Source organism: Arabidopsis thaliana, chromosome 4 (assembly GCF_000001735.4).
Source record: "Arabidopsis thaliana chromosome 4, partial sequence".
Classification (NCBI taxonomy): domain Eukaryota; kingdom Viridiplantae; phylum Streptophyta; class Magnoliopsida; order Brassicales; family Brassicaceae; genus Arabidopsis; species Arabidopsis thaliana.
The window spans coordinates 7619751-7643431 of NC_003075.7; the positions used below are offsets into that span (position 1 = coordinate 7619751).

Sequence of the window (23681 nt, forward strand, 5' to 3'; positions counted from 1 at the left end):
CAAGGTTACTTGCAGAGATAATGTTGAGTTCAAGAGTTAGATTCACCATGGCTATAACTAGAGCTCAACATCAAATCTACAAGTTTAGCTTTATAAACTATATGACACTATAACACACCCTCAAATGAGAGGTTAATAAATATAAAAAGATTACAATAAAACCTAAACCACATGAAAGACATAATCACATGATGTTCCTAAGAGACATGAGACTTTCAATATGATTCGGATAAGATCGAAGACAAGCCATCTCATCGTTACTAAATCCATAACAACACCTAAATTCCTCATAATAAAGTCCTTTGACACTTGTGATAGTCTTTCTCACGGGATCGTAATAAAAAGCCGAAATGTCTTTGAAATGTTTTCCCGATACATAGATAAACTCACCAGTACTAGTGGCACCACTTAACCTAGCACTCCCAAGCAAATCTCTTTGAGGCAAACTAGGTAAAACAAATTCATTTTCTGACCATTCTTGTTTTCCAGCATCCAACAAAACCCATAATTTGATAATATTTGAATTACAGCAAACCCATGCTAATTTTCCTTTGTAACTCATTAGAGATTTATAACACATTAGTTCATATTGGTGCCCACTACTAGGTATTTGAATTGATTTGAACTTTTCAGACCTCACATCAAAACTCATAATAATATGCTTCACTCTCACACCTAGCTCGAATTCTTTGGTAAACGCAGGGACAGTGTTATGGCCACGTCGATGTTCTTCAGATGATATATATGCATTATAGTACACAACTCCGTTGATGCAATAATACCTACTTGTAGGTTTATGATCAGGGCTGTTTTTTATCACCCTCCATGATTCTTGAGATCCTAATGTAAGAATATGAGGCTTTTGATAGTCGTCCCATAGCGTATTTAAATTTGCCACCGATAGAAGTTTATATGTATTCTCCTTAGGATCATATCCTAAATAGATTTTTAGGGGCTTAGAGATTTTAGGTTGAAGCAAGGTTATATGTTCTTTCATGGTGGGGTTCCAGATTACAATCTCTGTATTGTTCCTGAAAGTGACCAAACCATTGACAGAAGCACTATAGTTGTAGTAATGGCAATCTTCTGTAGGGGGCATGTTATGAAAATTGTTCACATCAGAATAACTTTTAAAGTTCTCATGAAATGACAACATGTACAAGACTTGCTTATGCTGATCATCCTTGGCCATAAAAGTAAGAAATTTTTGATGATTGTCGAAGCGCAAATGAATTGATGAAATTTTGTTGGGTGGTTATAGACAACCATAGTTTTGATACACAACGAAATCTTACGATAGATTTTGCAGGTAGTCTCATTAGTATCTCCCTCGTCAGATCAATGGGAATATATTCATCAGAAGATACTCCATTACAAGTTGATGAAGACTTTGTAATTCTTTGTATTTCTCTTTTCTTCTCTTCTCTTTTTTCCATGGCTCCTAATTTTGCTTCTCTTTTATTTTGTATCTTCACTTTTAACAATGTTAATATATTATGTAGACAGTAGATATGTATGTTCACCATATTCATGTGGATATCTGTTTGTATTAAACTAAAGCACATAAGGTTAGATTTTTTTCCCTTAAAACATTTAATTAGAAAAACTATTGCATAATAATGTTAGATTTTTTTTGTCTTAAACATTTAATTAGAGAAACTATTGCATACTAATCTACAAAAAAGAGTTAAAACAGTGAAGATTTGTCTATATATGTGAGAACTCAATTTTCACATATATAAAACCAATCTACAGATGTCCAAATTCTCTACCAATTTAAAGAGACCATAAGACCATACATTGGTGGTTCTCCACTACAAATACTGAATGGTGATATTTATTGACAAACGACTAAACTAGTAAAAGTTGTATATAGACTTCTCTATTCTAATTCTCTAACCGGTTGGTATAACTTGGTTTAGCCAAACTGAACCCATTTACTTAGACATAATGCAATGTTCACCGTTGCTTTCAGAATCCTTTTGAGAATTGGAATCTTGATGCTACAAAAACTCTGAAACGAGAGACCTTACACTACTTTGCTCTTCGAAACCGCCTCTTTCTTCTTCTCTGCTTCTTCATCTTTCTTCTTCTTGTGCCGAGCAACGTACTTATGGTACTCCTCAAGCTCCTTCTCCAGCTTCTCTATGAACTCACTCGTATGTTCAAGCGATTGCTCATACCGATATTTCTCCAAAGCCTGACGTTTTCATTCACTTTTGTCAAGACAAGAAACAACCAGCCAAAAATCAAGTATCTAGATTCAACAATATACCTTATCTTTAGAGAGAGTATCAACAGGAGACATCACTTCTGGTCTCACATAGTTTTTCCCACGGTACAACACAATGGTGTTGTTAGGTTTGACATCAATCACAATGCCCTTACTTAACCGAGCAAGCTCTTCTGCATACTCATGAACCTGCCCGGGTTTGTTGCAGGGCTTGCAAATAACTTTAACAGTCTCATGCTTTTTCCAATGAAGGTGCAAATTCAAAACCACACCTCCAAACACTCCTCGTCTTCCGACAAGTACAAAGTTCTTTCTCTTCTCACCTGTACGTTTTAAGTAATGCTGCTCTTCCTCTGTCAAACTCTCTGGATCATAAGGCTCCGCTGGTGATTTCGGAACATCGTATTTCCTCAGTTTCTCAATCAACCATTCTTCTTTCCTCTTAGCCTACACAATCAACCACACCAACAGATTTTAAATAAACTCCAAAGCTACTAACATGTTACATTGACTAATACAATGTTAAGACGTAACCTTTTCAAGCTTGTAACGAATTCTAACTTCAGGGTTTGGAGAATTCATCTTCTTTTTAGCCTTCAGACGATAAAACCTTAACTCATTCACTTTAGCTTTTCTTGACAATTTAGCCCGTTTCCATTTCTTCTCTTTTCTTGTAGGTACAACATTGTTACCACTACTAGAGACATTGTTGAAAGCAAACCTAACCACATTATCATCTGTTCTTAGCTCTATTGTGGAATTACTCAAGTAACGTCTACTAAACAAACCATCATACGCAAATAGATTCCATCTCTGAGCTTGTGAAACATCAAAAGAAGCTGATTTACATTGAACTTGTAGAAAAGGTCTTGACTTTACATAACTGGAGTAATTAGAGGATTGATAGTGAAGCAAGAAGAATCTAGAGGTCCTGCAAAAAACACAGAAACATATTTATAAGAGCACACAGAAAGAAAGACACAAACTTGTTGAGGAAATTGTGAAATACCATTTTGGATTTCTGAGAAATCTTTGAGCGATTTCCTTGGCATAACCTAAAGCTAACATGACATTCTGTGATTGACTTCAAGAGGCAATAACCGGAATAGACCGTTTGGTTCAAATCGGTTGGTTTAGGAAACAAGAATCTGATAAGCAAGTCCTCAGAAACAGAGGATCTTCGTCTCTGAGCTTGAAGCTTTTTGTTTTTTTTTCACCAGATTGAATATAACTGAGAAACAAGCGATCCACGAAAATTTCAACAGAGGAGAAGGAGAGAAATGATGCGTTGTCGGAGACGAATGGTAAATCGGAAAACCAAGAATTCACGGCGTCGGCGAACTCACATATAGTGACGAGGAGAAGGCGACATAAAGCGACATTATTTGTCGAGGGTTTAAAGACTTTTTAAGACTTCAGGATTATGACAAAGTATGGTTTGGTAGAACCGGTTGGTTTAATGACTAAATGCCTTATAATAAATTTGGTTTGTTTGTTTTGTATTATTTCAAACCAGATTTTTGATATCTAATATGGTTTTGAATTTTGTCCAATATATATGGTTTTGAAGTTTTTCTTTTGTTTTTAGTTTTCATTTTAAATGTTTGCCAAGAATATGTTCATTGGAGAAGTTTAAAAATACAAATTTTGTGATACCATTTTTCCAAAGTACTATTTTTTTTCTTGTAAATTTTTCAAAAACACATCAAATAAAGATTGATAATGTTTTATTAAAAAAGTTACGAAAATTTATAAATTTTTATAAAATTATTATAACGGAAAGTAAATATTTATAAGATTTTGGAATTTGTTTTGTTTTAACTGTAATTTTTGAATTAATATTAATATCCGTTTATTCTGTAGTGGACCACTAGTGATATATATATATATATAATATAAAATTATTATGTGTACTACTAGTGGTACATATATATATATATATATATTTATTATTTCGGTGAAGACAGAACAAGTCGAGGTTATTGCAAAATGAACTCATATATATATATATATATATATATATATATATACTTTTTTTTTTCTAAAATGAAATGAACTCATATTGAAAGAATCAATGTGAACCATCTGAATTTCCTCAAGAAACTATTGGTTTATGCAAGGCCCATACTTGGTTCTAGAAATCTCTGTTGTATTTTTGATTAATTCTTCCAATAATCCAAAATAATTACAATTTTTGTGATTGTTATAGTATATATCAATATGAAAAAATTATAGCTTTAAAAGATCTTTATTTATTAAAGAAATATTCCATTAATATCCATATGTTTTTAGAAATTGTTTCATTCTTTTAGATCACAAATAAACACTAAGCTTTTTTGTTTAAGTGTTATTTAGTATATTTGATGTTAGTTTCGTCAAATGACCCACCTTCATTTTTTCTTAGACTACCAAACTTTAGAGGTAAATTTGTTTTCATTAGGCAACGAATGTTCAGTTATTATCTATATGTTTTTAGAAAATTGTTTCAGTCTTTTACAAATAGATCACTTCACAAATAAAGATCAAACTTTTTTGAAAGTGATATTTTAATATCTTTCATGTTAGTTTCATCAAATGATCCATTCTCCGTTTTTTCTTAGACTAATAGACATTAGAGGTAAATTAGTTTTGCTTCGAAAACTAGGCGATTTAGAATAGATCATTGACCATATAACGTCTATATTAGTTTACTGGTACAAACATACTTTGTATTATACGCCAAATCATTGTTACAAAGCAGAATAATTAGGTTTCTAGTCTTACAAGAAGATATATTATTAAAGCTGGTAAATACATATAATTTTTTGTATATACCAAATTATTGTTATAGTTGAAAGAAGTTATGAACATGTTTACAATATATGAGAGATTTCTCATAAAACTAATAAAATAAATAATGATTATCCGACACGGTCGCACCGGGTAAGTTTGGAGCATCCAACTTTATATTCATTAACTCGCTCTCTAGGTTTCCCAGCTGATCCTGGGGCTTGACACTCTGGTGGAGGATTAGGACGCAAACACGGATCAAGCACTCCTGGATTTAAAAATTTACCCCCACCAGCAGCTAGTGTTGGCTCAATCATCATGAAAATGCTTATTACCATCAAACATATGACCCAAGCCTTCATTTTGACTTGATGTTTTTTTTTATTCCCTTCTATAATTTATATGATTCTGAAAACGACAAAGTGAGGAATTCTTAACAAAACAAAGAAAATGAATTTAGCTTTATATGTATTAAAAGAGGAAACTAGATTAATATAGATTTTAACACCATCTAAACACCACACAATCTAAATTTGTTATTTCTTGGATAAAGAGAGAGACCAAAAGCAACCTCACATATTCGTTAAATAACCTAATCTGGAATGAGTAATTAGAGAGGTAAATTTTTTTGTATAGCCTAATTTGGTAAACCCTATGTTTAGATCAATATTCTCAATTCGTATATTTTTGTTTGAATTTCTTTTCTTAAAAAAATGAATCGATCTCACTATATATCATTTATGACGAATGGTATTCGTTTTCAAGTTTTGAAAACGTGATTTCGGTATTTTTTACCGTGTACAACATTCATAAAATTTTCATGTTAACAAACGTGATTCCGCTATATAAATTATATGTCATAAAAATTCTCTCGATTAAACCTCTTCTAGAAGATAATAATTTTTTTGAACATAAAAAAAACGAAAAAAGGAAAAGTGAAGATAGTTCATTATCTAATAGATTTTTTCCGTTCTAAATATGCTAAAACATCTATAAATCTTAATTGTAGTCATGCCTACTCAAGATAAATTAACCATCCAACCATTGTACGATAAGCTTTGATGATTTGTTGTTCATCCTTGCAAACTTCTACTTCATAATAGTCAACACTGTTGAAAATTTGCAGTTCCTCGTTCTTATATACATGTACCATCTTTTGATTTGACCAAACTTTTCTCAATCTCGACACTAAAAAGGTTTCACCTTCAAATTTTTTTTTGATAATTTTCTTTTCATTTTCCAACTTGGCTGAGATGAAGCATCTAAATCCTTGGATCTTCTTCGGATGTATATTACATTGATTCATCGCTCCACACACACGTTTGCATAGAATGTCTTTTACAGTTTATCATTATAGATATTAACTTTATCAAAATCATGTTGTACTAGTACCATCAAAACATCCAATATCTCAAGGTTAAGTCCGTTCAAGCAGATTTCTTCCATATTTTCATCCAATGATCTCCTTACTTGAGACAAGTCTTCGATTTCATGTATATATATGTAAAGTAAACATTAGGTACATATGAGATCATCTAAAGCTCACCCTCCGAATGGCCTTTATTCATACTCCCACAATTACCACTAATTTTCTATTGAACAGCCACGATGATTTATTGTTTTCTCTTTTGAATTATAAATCAAACGTTATACTAGACATCCTCTAACGTTCCCAAAATTTCAATTTTTTTTTTGACGAAATTACTTTTTTTTTTTTTTTTTCTAATCAGATTCCTCATTTTTTTTTGCTAATATGTTAATATGTTAGTATTTTTGTCGTGGTAACATTATCACAAATAAAGAATTGTATTTATTAATCAATTATTTGACTTCATGATAAAAGGGTTTTGGATATGAAATCAGTTGTTCCATTTACATTCACTTGGAGGAACATGGAATCTAACCTTATCAGAACAATAATCATAATTCATGTACTTTTGTCTCACATTTGTGTAGGCTTTCTGTTCGGAGTCACTTAGCTTACTATAACTCCCAGTATTCCACCAGTACGCTGACGAACCACAAGCATTCTTTTCAGCATTGGTGAAACAACCAGAGTTGTTAAAGCCTTGAAAATTAGCCTTAAAGGGAGCCAAAGACCAATTAATCTTGCTTTTACCACCGTCTGTCGCCCAGTTTTCACCGTTCCACAAGCTAACCACAACTTGCATAGGTTTTGATGGGTAGTTCATGCCTTGGCTTGTGGTGTTCTTGAACACCCGTACTGGAATGTTGTCCACATAAAGCCTATTGGTAATCAACACATGCTTTGTAAAATATATAGATAAGTGATATATAAATAATTTGATTTCTTAAGGGTGTAGAAGTTTTTTTTTTAATTTAAATGTTTGATTGAAAAAAGAAATGGTTATCTGAAAAAATGAGCTCAAAATTTGTTTATTGGGATTTGGTACGATTCATTTCTGTTTATGAGATTTAAAATATTTTTTAATAAAAGTTTTTTTTTTGTTAAAAACGATAAATCAGTATAATATTTTTAATAAAAATTTATTAGTTATATATTTTATTCCTTAAGATATAATTTTATGTGTATATAAACATTGAAATTGGTGAAATGTATAAAAATTAAATTTTAAACAAAAAATTAGTAAATTTTCACCTTTAGCTATTCAATTCTTCTTATTTATTATCAAGTATTAGCATGATATAATGGAAGAAATAATATATTATGATTGCTTAAATTCTGTTTAATAATAAAGATAAATTCGTTAAAGAATAAAGGAACGAGTGGGACGTACACAATTTGATACGGGTTCCACAGAATTGCGTAAGTGTGGAAATCTTTAGAAGGATCGAACCAGAGAGCTAACTTCTGTTCTCTATTGCCTTTACCATTAGTAAACACATTTGTTTGCACTGCTAGTTTCCCTTCTTTGTTTCCCAAGAATTCAAAATCAACTTCATCATGTGTGTTTCCCTTCGAAGTCAACTGTTTACCAATACACAAATATATTATATACAAAAGTTAAAATATAACTTTATGTTATCCAGATTAACATGAAATCAGGTCAAGACTAGAACATGGTCTAACCACTACCGACTTATACCGTTTAATTAACTACCATTAAGCCACACGCAAGTTTAAAATTAAAATATGAACAAACAAATGCTAGTAGACATGTTTTTTTTGTAAAAGAATTTCTGTTCAAATTTATGTAAAATGAAAAATAAGATTGCTACAATGCAGAGATAAAATTCAAACTTACATAGAAAGCGGTGACAACGCCTGAGGTATCTTTTGGAGGCACTTTGATTCTTATTTGGAAGAATCCTGATTCGTAATGATTCTTAGATTCAAAACCAGAACCTGTTTTTGTAGTTTACGTAGAAATCAATACAAAGGATGGTCTTTAATTCAAACGATTTAAATTTATTAAAAGAAAAATTCAATGGACCTGAAGAATGATCCAATGAAAGCTGAACTTCTTTCCCTTGGTTAAGTTTCAAGACATTATTTTGTCCCCACGTAACGACGTAGTTATCATCGAAACCTACTTTGCTTTGGTCGATTCCATTAACTTCATAAGCCCTAGCATCAACCCTAATGATCAAATACAAAACTGAAACAAAACCGAAGATTGAAAGATATTCCATCTTATTCATTTTAATTGACCCGTTTGAGTATTTTTTATATATTTTAGTCCTAGAGCAAAATTCTCTCTTATTTATATAGTTGTGTACTTGTGTATAAAGGATGAATTAGATAGCATTCTAAGTTTGGTAGTTGAATTGCAATCTTTACAAAATTAATACAATATCTAAATTGAAAATCATATATATGATAGGAGATTTTTTTCCTCAATGCATTCATCCTCATTCAGCATTGAAATGGTTGTAGACCCTACGATTAATTATTTTAAGTAGCTAATTTTGTATTTAATATACCTAATCCCCCAAAATTCAATTTATGTGATTTTTAGATTTTAATTAAGTTATAATTTATACATTAGTAATTGGGTGATTTAAATGTTTTTACTACAAAGAAATGAAGAAGATTGAAAAAAAGATAACAAAAGTATAAGAAAGAAAATAGAAATCTAACAAAATGATTTAGTACTATACATAATGTGTTATTTTGTTTTAGAGATATCTATATAAATTTGATATCATTAAGAAACAATTTCATGAAAATAAATTTACAAGGAAAGGATATTAATGGAACAAAGAAAAAAATTTCTAAGAATTACAAAACTTAGAATGTTATTATGACATAAAATATTAAACAATTTCTTTCTAATTAACTGTAAATGTAAGATTTATAAGTTTTAGTGGAAATGAGAAAATCATTAATAATATTTCAAATGTAATAAATAAGAAATTAATAAACAAAATAATTATTAAAATATTCTAGTCTCAAGACGGGCTAGTGTAAAAATTGATAAAATTGGGTATGATAATAATTTATTTAGAATACCTATGTAAATATATAGTCCCATTATTAATATAAATTAATTATCATATAAATTTACAAACATATATAAAAGTTAATATACCATTGTATGTTTTTTTTAAAACAAACTTTGATAGAGCTTATCTCCAACTTTTATTGTAACAAACAAATTTTCTTTTGTGTTTTGAAAACATAGTAAATATAATTTTCATAAAAATGGCCAATCAATTATGTAATTTTTCAGTTTTTAAATATGCATTATACTCATTTTGATAGTATTATATGTTAAATACTGTTGGGTATAATTTTAATTACTTTTGTCCAAACAAAAATGATGATGAGGTCATTATTCATAAATTTGAATTTACGTCTATCATTTGTATAAGTGAATTTATCTATAGTTTTTGTAATTTTGGGTCTATTTATTTTTAGATACTCATTTGTATAAGTGAGTTTTTTTCTTAAATATAAAAATTGCAAGTCTAAAACTACGAAAATTTATACTATCCAAAAAAATAACTTTATTTAGATAAAATCATATCTTAATTCATCTTTCTCTAAAATTCTAAGAACTGAAACTATAATTTAAAATTAATATAAAATAATATATGGTCCCAACATTATTAATTTATGGTGGTTTTACTGTAGTTTATTTATATAAGTATACCTTTGACTAATAAAAAAATATAATATGTATATTAGTATTTAAATTATATATAGTATCATATATGTGTGTAATGCTAGAAACCAAGAAGAGAAAAGAAAAAGAATAAAGAAAAAAAAAATATATATATACAGTTAAACCTCTATAAATTAATAATGTTGGGACTGCAAAATTTTATTAATTTAGAGAGGTTTTAATTTATCAATAAATTAATATTTATTAATTTATTGAGAGATTTTCCTAATATAGTAACTTTAAAAAAAAACAAGATATTTTTCATTATAAAAAATATCTTTCGAAAATCAATTACAAATACCAAATAATATCATGTCTAGAAAATAACACCAAATTCTTTTGATATAATAACATATTAGAACTAAATTTCAAATTATAATAGATACAAATTTAAACAAAAAAAATATTACGAATATATTTGAAAGAAATTTCTAATATATAATGTATATATATAGTTGTACATTTATGCAATTATTAATTTATAATATTGATGGGACCATATATTTATATAGGACTCTCAAAAAAATTATTATCTTATTAATTTATCGATTTGTGTAACTTTTTACACTAATCCCAACTCGGGACCGGAAAAATTTATTAATTTATAGAGATTATTAATTTATCGAGTATTAATTTATAGAGGTTTTACTGTATATATATATATATGAAACATAAGCAAGAATTTGAGGTATAATAACTCTCCGAAAATTCTCTTAGATGTTTTGCTCATAATCATCTCTCACATTGGGTGCTCTTTTGACTTGGGCTGAATACGATTTAATGTCTTATTTTCAAGCATTTTACATATGCTTGCCATCACTACCACTTCGATCTTATGAGATTAGGGTAGCCATTGTAATGAGCTGGATAACAAAATGCATGCGTTCTATATGAGGTTTTAAAGATATTAAATCAAATTTGAAGCGCATAAACAACAGAATGAGGAAGACTTTGAGTTGTCAACTTTGTTGCATGATGATGAGATTTCAAAAAAATAATTTTTTTTGAAAGAGGTTATACTAAATACTCTAATTCTTATCATGTTCAACAACAATTTTGTTATCTAGGATTGGTATAACTTCCATCCCTGTATTTTACCCCTGGAAATTACACAGCTTATAGTAGACACTTGATAATTGATTGATTTGTTAATCTAGCTAAGCTGGGAACTAAAAAGGGCAGATAATAACAATTAGGTTCCAATTTCTTCCAGATTAACATCAAATCAACTCAAAATAGAAAAGGAAAAAATAGTCACTATGGTAAGTACTCATTGTAAAATGAAGACATGCTTAACCCAACCGCTTAACCCATGCAAGAAGGTCGTGAAAATGCAGATGATTAAAAAAAGTGATGCAATGATGGATATTAATTCCTAGCCAAGAAAGAAGATGAAAAGGCAAATGATTTTATTTTTATTTTGCTGAATATTGTTAATGTGCAATTAATATTAAAAAAAAATCAAAGTTTCATTTCATAAACTCATAACAATCAAAGTTTCATTTCATAAATTCATGACGTGTCACTCAAATGGAAAAAATTCGGTAACTTTCATATATATGATTATAGAAATACATTATTATTTTATTATATCTTTTGTTATAGATTAAGGGAACTTTGAAACATATATAAGTTATCAAATGTGTATATTATTTGCCTTCAATAAAAGTGTGTATGTATTTTTACTATTCATCATTGATTCCATCGACATTCACTAGGAGGAACAGGATATCTAGGCCGATCAGAACAATAATCATAGGTCATGTACTTTGCTCTCACATTCTCCATTACCTTCTGCTCATTTGCACTTAACTGACTATATGTCCTTGTGTTCCACCAGTACCTTGTCGAACCACAAACGTTCGCATTATTGCTCTGACCATTTACGTGACAACCATGGTCGGAGAAGCCTTGGTATTGAGCCTTAAATGGAGCATAGGCCCAATTTATCTTTTCTTTACCACCGCTTGTTGCCCAGTTCTCACCGTTCCACAAACTAGCCACAAGTTGCATGGGCTTTGATGGATAGTTCACACCACTTTTTTTGATATTCTTGAATACTCTTATTGGAACTTTGTCCACGTAAAACCTGTTAACAAATCATCCCATAAGTTTGACCTAAATAATTGCATGGGACTTGAAATATAAAGAAGATAGATGCATGCAGAGAAAGGAAGTAGAAGAACAAAAAACTTACACAATCTGATACGGATTCCAAAGAATCCCATAAGTGTGGAAACTTGTAGTGGGATCGAACCAAGGAACAAACTTTTGTTCTCTACCTCCTTGTCCATTGCTAAATACATTTGTTTGAATTGCTATCGGTTTTCCTTGTCTATTCCCCAAGAACTCAAAGTCAACCTCATCGTGGGTGTCTCCCTTAGAAGTCAACTGTAATTACACAAATATATAAAGAAACAAATTCACAATGATGGAATTCTAAAATCAATGTAATGAAATGACAATAGAAAAAAATTTGCATTGAAATGGATAAATACGAACGTACGTAGAAAGCTGTGACAACACCGGCGGAATCTCTTGGAGGCAATTTGATTCTCATTTGGAAGAATCCTGATCCGTAGTGGCTTTTAGACTCAAAGCCAGAACCTGTTATATTGTAGCTAGATTATGACAAACTATGTATTTGGATGTTTTGTACAAATTTATATATATCGAAAACAATTAAGCTACATAGTCATTTTTGTTACAATAGTTTAGTAAAAAACTAATTAGAAACCTCAAGTATATTCATATAAGAAAAATGATAGATGATAATACACTCATAAATTTTTAAAACGATGTCGTAGTTTGGAAATTAAAGAAGAAGAAAAAACATTGAACCTGAAGAATAATCCATGGAGAGCTGAACTTCTTTTCCTTGGTTGAGTTTCAAGATATGATCTTGTCCCCATGTAACGACATAGTTCACATCGAAATCTATAGCTCCACGTCCACGAGCTCTTGCATTAGCAGTAAACATCAAGAACAATACTGAAACTAATTCAAAACAATATCTTATCCTATTCATTTTATATGTTACCTTGAGTATATTCTCAGGGAGAAGAGAGAGCTCCCCTACTTATATTCGTGTGTGTTAGGGGATTAATTAGAGGGTTAGTTAGGTGTTTTTTTCTAAATGGAAGTAATTTTCTAAAATTCTACCTCGTCAATGTTAACAAAACTACATTTGAACCAAAACTTTGGTCAACAAAACTACATTTGAACCAAAATTTTGGTCAAGAAATTGTTAATAGAAATGTTTCCTTTTAACTATTTGGTTACATAAAACCAAAATGAGAATTCTTACCTATAATGACATATCATCATATCTAAAAAATAATAAAAAGTAGCATGCATTCTCTCTTATATCAATGAATTTTTATTTTGGTCAACATACTAAATTATCATTTGGTATATTAAAAAATCATGATGAACAGAGTTATCGAGAAAACTATTTTTAGAAATTGGTTATAAAATGACTAGTTTGTCAAAATTTATAAGATATCAATGAATTTTCATTTTGGTGAACATACTAAATTATTAGTATTAAATTTAATAACTATTATGGTATAATCAAATCAGATTAAATATATTAAATTCATCAATTTATACTATTATTTTTAATTTATACCTAATTTTTCGTAAAGAAAAAAATGGATTGTATCAATGCAAGAAAAAAAGCTAATTGCTATGTACAAAAGGTTTTTTGAAGCTAATAATATGAGAATGTTTTTCACTTAAACTATCATTGATTTTAAATGGAACTATAATTCTATCCATTATCAATTTTATTATTATGTTTATTGTACTATTAACAATGGTTGTGAGGTCAACTATGACGAGATATTATGCAAGTGCATGATTAAAGTACCTCAATATAATGAAAGGATCAAATCCGCAACCACCAATTAATGTTACATGTCATAAGTTAGATATATATATGGATTGGTCTAAGTAGATCACGACTTGTGTTTGTGACGTGAATCAAGCAACAAACACAAGTCGTGTACATTGGGAGGAATCAACTTGTAAATACTAACGATTCTATTTCTTGCATTTAGAATGATGCAAAACACAATAATTAGCAAAATTATTACTTAAGTCGCTAGGTAGAACAAGGTTCAAAGCTTCAAATTAAGTCTTGTGGAAATATGCTATTATTCTCATATGGAATGCATTCATTATACCAGAATCTTCTTACCTGCTCTTAAGATGAACGTACGATATTTGATGCTTAACTTGTATATTTGTCATAAAAGCATACTCTTATTAATTATATTGACATTCAATTGGCAAAACATGAAATCTAGCTTGATCAGAAAAATAGTCATAGTTCATATATTTCTCTCCAACATTCTTGTAGACCATCTGCTCGTAGACGCTTAGCCAATTATACGTCATGGTGTTCCACCAATACATTTATGAACCACAAGCTTTGGAATTGTTACTCACTTCATCAACGTGACAAACGGAGTCGGAAAAACCTTGGAAATAGGCCTTAAAAAGAGCCTAGGTTACAAAGTTCCCTAGCGGTTACAACAAAGTTAGCTTATCATAGGACCCGATGCGATATTAATTATAAGAATTTTGAAATAGCAGAGGAAACATTTAATCATTTTTTCTTTGAGTGTCCGCGCTTTCGACAAATCTAGGAATTGTCTTCAAATTCAGATGGAGTTTGCTTTACGGCATAAAACAGAGGTCTAGGATCACTCATATGAAGATCAAAATTGTCTTGAGAGCACATGATCTGGTTCTTGGAGATGATGATGCTTGGATAATTGAAGACATTCGATAATTGAGAGTAGAAATCTAACAAAGGAGATATACAGGTAAGCCCATAATTTTCAGATTATATAATAAAAAAATTTATGATTTGAATTTTTTATTTATTTATTTGAATTTTGTTAGCATAAGAATGTTTACTATATCGATTATTTGAATTAATTGTTTTGACTATTCTCCTCATCTATGTATTTGTTATATTTGGTCAAAGTCTTCACATTTGTATTAAAATTATTTCCCAAAAGAGTATTTATATATGTTTTTCTTGTCACTTGTAATCTATAAAAACGTTCTTCTCTATCCCACATTCAATTTCAAACAGAAATAAGTATTAGATAAACATTATCCTCAAACTTTTTGCAAGCATGGCCAAACAATTGTGTTCTTATATGTTCATCTCCATGTTTATTCTCTCAGGTACAAATTCGTATACTAAACACGTTATAAAACTCAAATATAAACTCTTGAGATCGATGAGCAGAGACGGTCATTCTTCAATCTTTTTAGAAAACTAGTGAAACATATAATTATCTAGAGTTACGAAAATGAGTAGATGATTAGTTATGGGATGATCAATTGGCATCTAAATATTGTTTTTAAAAACTATGCTTTTTTTGTTTATTTAATATACTCAATTTTATTTGTAAGCGTTTTAAAATATTATTTGTTGTTAGCTTTTTTGGCTTTGCCAAGTGCAGAGGGAGGAGCGACTATAAAAAAATGTGTTGTGGACGTGAAACTTAGCAAGCCATGCACTTTTCAAGAATGCCAACCACTTTGTCTTCAAAAGTATAACGGGAATGGCCTTTGTCCCGGAGATGACAACAATATTTGCGCTTGTGTTTACAATTGCTAAGCTAATTAGAGATATCTCTCGTATGTTATAAACTACACCTATAACTTTCAAGGATGAATGAAAATATCATTTAAGAATATACTCTGGTAATTCTTAAAATCATTTCATGAGACTAAATATCTTCCCAGCTCCTTCACAAATTAAAAGGCTCGTTTAAATTTAAATCTCTAAAGTAAGCCTTTTTTTTTTTGAATTGGATGTAAAATTTTATTCAACCAAAAAGCCTCTTTATCTTTATAATAAATGCAACAGTTTGTTTAAAGTGTTAGATGAAAAACAGAGAATGTACTTATGAGAAGCTAATGTTTAGCAGCTTGCTTATGATGGAGGATGCTTTTACTTAGTTATGATCTCCAGTGTCTCTGATTGAACTGATTCTATGGCGCACATTCTTGTCAATTAGCTTAATGACGCGATTCGTTGTTGAGCTGAGTTCTCGGTGGCGTCTTACTATCCTCTGAAGTAAGCCTGGTTTTGATTTATGAATCATAAGAGAGGCATTCAAGGAGACTACAAAACACTCAGTTCTAGCGAAAGAAATCATCCATATTTGAAATTTAGAAGATGTTGTATTTAAAACATATATAACTTAGTCAGATTAAATGTATGTTAATTCTTTCAACCAACGAAAACTATAGGGCTAAGGATATTGAATTAGCAATACTTTTCACCAAGAAAATCAAATGATGGTGGTTCTCAAGGGTTATTCTGGACGTTATAATTGGTTCATCATAATACTAGCTAGGTGTTTTTTTTTCCTCTTATCAACCTGGTAATTTCAGAACTAGTGTTTTTAAAAAAAACTTGAACAAAATAGATAAGAAAGCAAATCATGATAGTCATTATGCAGATTGTAAAATGTCGTCATGATATCGGTTAATAGAGTAACCATCATGTCTTTCTTTCTACGACGATTTCGAATGTCAATATGGGAACTTAGTCTCATTTTTGGGTTTTGGCCTTTGATTAAGCATTGTTGTGAAGGTTCATTGTTTGAGATTCACAAACAAACAAGTGAAGAAAAGTACACTTTAAATGATATAAAATTGCAAAAGAAGCTAACCTAGAAAATATCAAGAACTTGTAAAATGGCAGTGTTACATAGTGGACAGTTTCCTCTCTGTACCCAAAGCTCTCTCGAACACAATCTACAAAACGTATGTCCGCAAGGTATAAAAGCCGCACCTTTACTCCTTACCATACACACGCAACAACCCAACTCCGCTGCCCCCGTCACCGCCACCGCCTCTCCTCCCCCGTCGCAGCCATCTCTTCCCTCCACTTCCACCTCGTCTCGCGCGCTGAGTTCATACATATGTCCATCATTATCCTCCAACAACTCCATTAGAGACATCCTCGGTGGCTGCATTTCCTAATTAGATAAAAAATTATAAGAAAGCTTAAACTTAATTGTTCTGATACCACATTAGAGTTTTGTTAATATAATCTCATTAATAGTTAATTAGAAACAGAGGATATATATGAAGTTTAACCGTCTAACTAACTAACTAACTAACTAACTTACTAAGTAACTAACTAATACACACTAATACCTCTCTCTCCGCCGCCAACACGGTGCCTAGCCGGAGCCTTCCTTCTCGCTCCGCCGCTTCCTCTGCTGCGTCGCTGACGTCACGACTGCTCCGGTTTGTCTCCGAGTTAGTGAGGAGGAATCCAAGGCGGTTAAATCGGTGGCTGTCGTTATCCGGAGTAAGAATATGATTATCCAAGGTAGGGATAGGATTAGACGAGATCCAACCAGTAGCGGTGCGTTTAAGACGGAGCTTATCCCGGAGAGATTTCCAAGCGGTTTTATCACGGCGACGCTCTCTTCTCATCACGTCAAGTAAACTACTACTAGAGTGATTCCTCACCGGAGTTGTCGGCGTAGTAAGAGATCGGAAACTGCTCGTTTCAGCCATCAGAATATCTTCTAAAGTCACTGAGCTCCGGCCATTCTCCACTGTTGACATTCGATCTAATAACGTCACTCTCAGCCTATCTCCACCGTCCATTTGAATCATCTTGTCAATAATAAAATGTGACCTGAAGACAAGAACCACAAAATCCACTAAATCGTAGAAGAGTATTTTTTTTTTTTTTTGTTTCACTGAGAAAATAGTCAGTGAGAGTAAAACAGATCTACTTGAATATATATAAGGAACATCGGATACCTTACCTTTCGCCGACAACTTCCCTTCTATTTGCACTAGAATCCGCAATTCTATAGCAGCAGAGCAGATCTGTAATCAAATAAATATTTTAATCAATCTCTCAGAAACTTTACTTTATACGAAATTTGCAGTTTATATATACTGTACAACAATCATTTCGTTTCTCAGTTTATTGAATAAAACGATTAAGAATTTTGTGGGTCAAAAAGGAATAAAAACAAAAAGTAAAAGATGATCACTTTCTTTTAGATATTGGTTTTGCTCTTTTATTCACTTTTTTTTTTCTGTGACTAGTGAATCTCTCTTTTGAAAGAGTGGGAGAGGAAAGAGTTTTAGAACGTATATGAGAGAACCTAATTTTTGATGTTACGTATTTACCCTTTTATTTTAAACATTGTTAATCATTCAAGTTGGGAGGTAGGGGTATATTCGGTAATCAACATTATTTTTTCCGTCTTTATGAATCTTTGGACAAGTCTTTTTCCTCTTACAAAGGGTATTTCAAATGTACTTTGAGTTTATTTACTCTGTAATAACGTACTTTGAATTTTGTTTAGTTATATGTACACTTTTGTCTTATTTATCGTATAGTTTTTTGTATTATCCAGTTCCAACTTTGGAATATAAAATGTTTTAAGAATATGAATGTTCATAGTTAATTAGGTACATAGTGGTTAGAGACGTTAAAAAAGCAAAATCAGGGGTTAGGTCGCTGATCAAACCTGAATATGAAATGGTTGGAGAGCATTTTTAAGCTAATTCACTCATCATTTTTTTTTTAAAAAACAGATTGATCTTGAGGTGTTCCAATTTTGAAAATTGTACAATAATTCAGTTGAGGATTTTAAATTTTATATTCAAAGTGTTTGATGACCTAACACATTAATGACCATAACAATACTGGTCCACAAACTTTGTTTGTTGTTATCTCCATAATGATAATGTGATGTAAGAGAAACGGTCAAGTTTGTTATGAGTTTTTTCATTTCTACTTTTCCAAACGGATTTGGTTCAATATAAGAAGATTACACAAAAATTTGGAACAACAACACATCACTAAACCAGCACCATAGAAAATCAAGGCTGATCCAGATTATTTTTAAAGCAGATAACTCGGAAACAAAAGAAAGAAAGATCAACAACACATTCCATTGGAAATAAGACGTATAACAAAATGTTCATAAGCCAACATCATATGCCAAGATAAGAATCACACTTGAAGACTTAACACAACTCTTGAAAACTTCTCACCATGATATAGAATTTGACCCACGGAGGATCAACCAATTAATAACATTTACCTACAATATCTCAAAAACCCCTATTGCATGATATCGTCTTATTTCTTGATTTTACCTCCAACGCGAAGGGCATGGTCATGGTTCCCTCCTCCCATTGATTGTCCTGCCTATCTAGCTGCCTTCTCTTGCAATGCCCTCGCGTCTCTACACCACAAGAAAAATGATACGAGACTATGGTTAGATTGATTAGGCCACGGTTAGGACGTTTTAATTAATTAGTTTTGGTGTTATGGGTTTCTTTTAATCATGGGTTTTGGAAGTTTTACTTTTAGAATTAGGTTTGAGGTTTCTTTTTACACAATGTATTGTGGCCTATATAAGGTCTCTTCTTCTTAATGAAAGAACCAAACTCCAACAGTTAGCCTAATTCTCTAAGAGAGAGTTGGGTTAAAAGGAAACTTTTGCTTAAAAACTTTGGTCCATAACAAGAAACCAACAATCGTCCAATCTATCTACCAACATTACCAATTTCACATCCTTAATCAACAATACGAAACAAAATATAATTAGCTCATCTAAAACTAACAAACACAAATAAACCTAAATTATCAACAAAAATCAACAAATTTAAAGAGCTTCCAAGGCTTATGTCGTGGTTTATCCATTCAGTCTACCAATACAAATATCGAAATGAATCTAAGATGAACGTGTTTTACAAAATATCGTGATAAGCCGTTTTTTGTATTGATAATAATAAACTATAATACTCAACTTCTTTTATATACAACATCAAACCAAGGAAACGTATGTCAATCTAGATTTAACATCACAAATCAGCTTAAACCAAGGAGATATCCCTCCGAAACCATGTTACAATGCTTACGATTCAAAGATGAAGGAGAAACTCAGTGGACAAAAGGATCATTGAAAAACATGTTCCCAACCAACCATGACACAATCTTGGTCACAAAGGTTTAAGTATCAAACATTTTCAAAGAAAATGTTGATTGGCATTCGATACGGAAACATGAGTGGACACAAATTTAATATCTTGTTGAGCAAGGAAAGGAGATTATTAAGATATGCGAATAAATATCGTGATAGGCAAGTAAAAAGTAAACAGGAAACAAATAAAAAAATATGGGTAGCGGTGCAGGAAAGAAATACCAAATAACTTACTCGATTAAAACCTAATAAACTCAGAAAATCATAAAATTTGTCTCAAATTAAAATCTAAGATCTCTGTAAATCTAATTCATTCATTCGAATTAGAAGCTTCTTTATTCATCTATTCATCATACTCTCATCAAAATATGCGAATTTGATTTTAATTTCTATGTGTTTATCAATCGATTTTGAGAAAAAATCACATAGACTTCTTAGTTTGAGAGAAATTTTGAGGATTTTATGAGCTTATTAGGTTTTAATCGAGTTGTTTAACGTTTTTCTATGAATTAGTAAACATTGACTAAATTTTGGGTCAAATTTGTTGAGTCAACGGCAATTTAAAGATTAAAATTGTGCACGCGATAGTGCTTATTTTACCGCCTTTGTGGCCCTGTTAATTCACGAGGCCCATATCTTGAACAGCCCATAACAATGACATTATCACATTAAGATGAAATAAGCTCAATTAAGGGAGTTGAACCAGCACACTCTTTCGTAGACATGTAGAAAACGATGCTCATCTTGTACGATGAGATTCTACGATGCTCATCTTGTACGATGAGAGAAGAATATTTCTTCCATGATGCAACAGAGAACAACAAAGATGATTCTGTATCTTGTAGTGGCAGTAGCAAACCACATCTGAAGAAGCGACATAAGGATTTCTTGATCGGAAGGTTATATATCACAGGCCCATGATCGTAATGAAACTCGTCTAATTTGATCGACAAACTATAGAAATAGATCAAACCTGATGCATAACCACATGAAAAATGTTTGTCACTACTAGGATAAATGTCCATATTAGGATCCGGAGGGAAATCCATATGAAAGTAGGCATTTATTACAAGAGACGGCGATGACAACGACTTCTCTTCTAGACTCATTAGACGTTGAGGCAATGACAGGGCCGACCCAAAGTAAACCTGAAGCAAAAACAATTTTATTCCATCATTAAATATAGTTTAAAAAAATATATATTCATAATGTAATAATGAAGGTTCAAACACATCATCTTTGTAGAGAGAATCCAGCTATTAACCAATCTACCACAATAAATTTCTGTAAAATGATACTCCTAAACTTTGTTATAGTCATTTGCTGCATAAAACTCATGTTTTACGGGCTTTAGCCTTGGACCAGCCTGCAACGAGAATAATCTCCACCAACCGTTTTCTTCGATGGCAAATAAGCGACGCAAGTATAAAAGAAAAAAAAGGCAAAAGTTCTAAAATAATTCAACCGGTTTGGTACAAATTTCCAATTATTACTCGGTTAAGTGAACCGTTTAATATATTTTATTGTTCATACAAAACACATGCCACCGACATCTGACTTTTAAAACAGAACCAGTAATCATCGATTCATTATTATTTATTATAGTTTCCGTACGAAATTAAACTTCCTTAAAAAAAACCTAGTTTCCTTGTGCTTCTTCTTCATGGATCATCAACATAGCTCCGATTCACCTATGCATGAATCCACAACTTCTTCTTCTTCTTCTTCATGGAGTTTCGGCAATCTAATCAAAACCCTATCGACAAAATCCGAATCTGTAATCGGATCCTACCGTCGCGATTTGGTCGAATTCGGATCCGAATTGAAGAAAGAAACCTCAATAATCCGACGAGTAGCTTCAAGATTACCTGATTCTCTCGAAATTGGCGCCTCCGTCGCTTCGGAATCTCTCGAATCGGTAGGTCAAGTTATCGACGATATCGGCGCCACCGTGTGGAAATCAACGGCTAAGATTATTTCTCGTGGTAAGGAATCTTTAGAACCGAATCGTGACCGTACAAATCAGGTTTTGTCGTTGAAACCTTATCGTCGTTTTGAGATGATGTTACTTGCGTTACAATCTGATAAAGGCACGTTTGTTAGAGAACCTGATGATTTAAGTGATTTTGAGAATTGGAGTTTAGGGTTGAAGTTAGAGGAGAAAAGGAATGAGATTGTTGAGTTGATTAATGGGAACAAAGGTGTTAAAGAGATCTATGAGGAGATTGTTCCTGTTGAAGTTGATGCTGAGACTTTTTGGAGAAGGTATTATTATAAAGTTTATAAGCTTGAGCAAGTAGAGGAAGCTAGGGTTAAGCTTGTGAAGAGAGCTATTTCTGGTGAAGAAGATGAGGATTTAAGCTGGGATCTTGATGATGAGAAGGAGAAGGTAGAGAGCAGAGATGTTTCGTCTAAGGATAGTGATTATTCGGTGATTTCGACACAGCCATCGTTACTTGGTAGTGAAGATCTTGGGTGGGATAAGATGGAAGAAGATATCAGAAGCAATGAGGAGAGATTGGATTGGCGAAGACGGGCCGGTGTAGCGGTGGAGGAAGAAGAGGATTTATCTTGGGATATTGAAGATGAAGATGATGACTCTGTTCAACAATAGATAGAGTATACTTGTGTTACAGAAAAGGCAAAGATTTAGTGTGATCATAGTTATTAAGTGTGATCTATACCTATACAACAATTCTTCGATTTGTATAGTACTCTGCTTTGGTAAATTTAATCCAATATGTTTAAATTACATTAGATATGCTGCAATTCAAAAGACAATGCAGTTCTAGGAAAAATTAATTTAAGTTCTTAATCTTTTTCTCTGTATCAGTATTTTGAGTAACAAGAAGAGCTAATGTTAGGTGTAGTAGCGATTGCTAATGTAGAGGAACAAAGCTTGTTGTTGCAGGCTTGCAGCCATCACATAGGTGAAAATTTTAGAACCAAAACTTAAAACTTGTGTACACATTTGAAAATCTGTTCACAATAGCACTGCAGTTCCAATAGCAAACATGAAGAATTCTCTAAGGAGAAACACAATCACAAGCCGAATGTTTGTTAAAATCAGGACCCTTTAGTTTAGTCACCGGATTCACATTCTAACAAAGACTCAAATCAAATATAAAGAAAAGCATATAAACCTGAAGTGGAAGAGTAATCAAACCACCAAAATAAACACTCTGGAGAAATTCCCTGTGAAGATTCATGTAGGTTGGGTTCAACCAATTAGCTACATGTTGAATCAATTCCGCAACAGACTTACAAGAGTACCGGCAAAGAATGTTGTAGGATTCCTCATTCCCAGAGAAAGTCATCGTTTTAGTGTCTCCTTCATAATCTAGTTTCAAACTCAATTAAAAAAAAAACTACAAATAGAGCTAAATAGATAAGTTAGCAGCAGAGAGTCGAGTCTTATAGCTTCCATCTGAAGATTGCTGAGACAGAGTAGTTTCCTGCAAAATCACCAACAAAACTCTTAATACATACAATATTTGCTTCTCTTGAATGGATCAAGAAGGCAATGGAACAGTACTCAAAAGACATCAAATATACCAACGTCTAGCAACTCTTATGCTGTGACCATTA

The 23681-nt window shown here is 31.7% G+C and overlaps 8 protein-coding genes across 16 annotated transcripts; 2 read left to right on the top strand and 6 right to left on the bottom strand.

The window, feature by feature from the left end:
• Positions 1-184: 184 nt before the first annotated feature.
• Positions 185-1333, bottom strand: AT4G13060 (F-box associated ubiquitination effector family protein; the record flags this gene model as incomplete). Its single annotated transcript, NM_117375.2, has 1 exon — positions 185-1333. Exon 1 carries the CDS (start codon positions 1190-1192, stop codon positions 185-187), a length of 1008 nt encoding a protein of 335 aa, NP_193042.1. The 5' UTR covers positions 1193-1333.
• Positions 1334-1595: 262 nt separating this feature from the next.
• On the bottom strand, positions 1596-3652 carry AT4G13070 (RNA-binding CRS1 / YhbY (CRM) domain protein). Its single transcript, NM_117376.5, has 4 exons — positions 3243-3652; positions 2768-3164; positions 2276-2680; positions 1596-2200 (listed from the first exon to the last, which is right to left on the bottom strand). The coding sequence occupies exons 1-4, from the start codon at positions 3299-3301 to the stop codon at positions 2030-2032; spliced, it is 1032 nt and encodes a 343-aa protein (NP_193043.2). The 5' UTR covers positions 3302-3652; the 3' UTR covers positions 1596-2029.
• Positions 3653-4878: 1226 nt separating this feature from the next.
• Positions 4879-5511, bottom strand: RALFL30 (RALF-like 30). Its single transcript, NM_001084913.2, has one exon. It carries the CDS (start codon positions 5362-5364, stop codon positions 5134-5136), a length of 231 nt encoding a protein of 76 aa, NP_001078382.1. The 5' UTR covers positions 5365-5511; the 3' UTR covers positions 4879-5133.
• Positions 5512-6797: 1286 nt separating this feature from the next.
• On the bottom strand, positions 6798-8645 carry XTH1 (xyloglucan endotransglucosylase/hydrolase 1). Its single transcript, NM_117377.3, has 4 exons — positions 8419-8645; positions 8230-8330; positions 7762-7952; positions 6798-7249 (listed from the first exon to the last, which is right to left on the bottom strand). The coding sequence occupies exons 1-4, from the start codon at positions 8624-8626 to the stop codon at positions 6862-6864; spliced, it is 888 nt and encodes a 295-aa protein (NP_193044.3). The 5' UTR covers positions 8627-8645; the 3' UTR covers positions 6798-6861.
• Positions 8646-11784: 3139 nt separating this feature from the next.
• XTH2 (xyloglucan endotransglucosylase/hydrolase 2) lies at positions 11785-13126 on the bottom strand (the record flags this gene model as incomplete). Its single annotated transcript, NM_117378.2, has 4 exons — positions 12934-13126; positions 12599-12699; positions 12290-12483; positions 11785-12181 (listed from the first exon to the last, which is right to left on the bottom strand). Exons 1-4 carry the CDS (start codon positions 13118-13120, stop codon positions 11785-11787), a joined length of 879 nt encoding a protein of 292 aa, NP_193045.1. The 5' UTR covers positions 13121-13126.
• A 2053-nt stretch (positions 13127-15179) lies between these two features.
• Positions 15180-15923, top strand: LCR37 (low-molecular-weight cysteine-rich 37). Its single transcript, NM_001036546.2, has 2 exons — positions 15180-15294; positions 15552-15923. Exons 1-2 carry the CDS (start codon positions 15243-15245, stop codon positions 15731-15733), a joined length of 234 nt encoding a protein of 77 aa, NP_001031623.1. The 5' UTR covers positions 15180-15242; the 3' UTR covers positions 15734-15923.
• Positions 15924-16014: 91 nt separating this feature from the next.
• AT4G13100 (RING/U-box superfamily protein) lies at positions 16015-19287 on the bottom strand (the record flags this gene model as incomplete). 9 transcript variants are annotated; one of them, NM_001340832.1, is made up of 4 exons in its annotated part: positions 16015-16201; positions 16919-17105; positions 17287-17779; positions 17913-18269. In NM_001340832.1, 3 exons carry the CDS (start codon positions 17755-17757, stop codon positions 16074-16076), a joined length of 786 nt encoding a protein of 261 aa, NP_001329821.1. In that variant the 3' UTR covers positions 16015-16073. The 9 variants fall into 9 exon arrangements, with proteins under 9 accessions (NP_001329821.1, NP_193046.2, NP_001329824.1 ...); NM_001340833.1 differs by lacking the exon at positions 16015-16201 and having other exon boundaries at positions 16632-17105; positions 17913-17976; positions 18147-18242; NM_179041.2 differs by lacking the exon at positions 16015-16201 and adding an exon at positions 19264-19287 and having other exon boundaries at positions 16688-17096; positions 17287-17696; positions 17913-17976.
• A 2340-nt stretch (positions 19288-21627) lies between these two features.
• Positions 21628-22957, top strand: AT4G13110 (BSD domain-containing protein). Its single transcript, NM_117380.4, has one exon. It carries the CDS (start codon positions 21757-21759, stop codon positions 22705-22707), a length of 951 nt encoding a protein of 316 aa, NP_567396.1. The 5' UTR covers positions 21628-21756; the 3' UTR covers positions 22708-22957.
• The last annotated feature ends 724 nt before the right edge of the window (positions 22958-23681 follow it).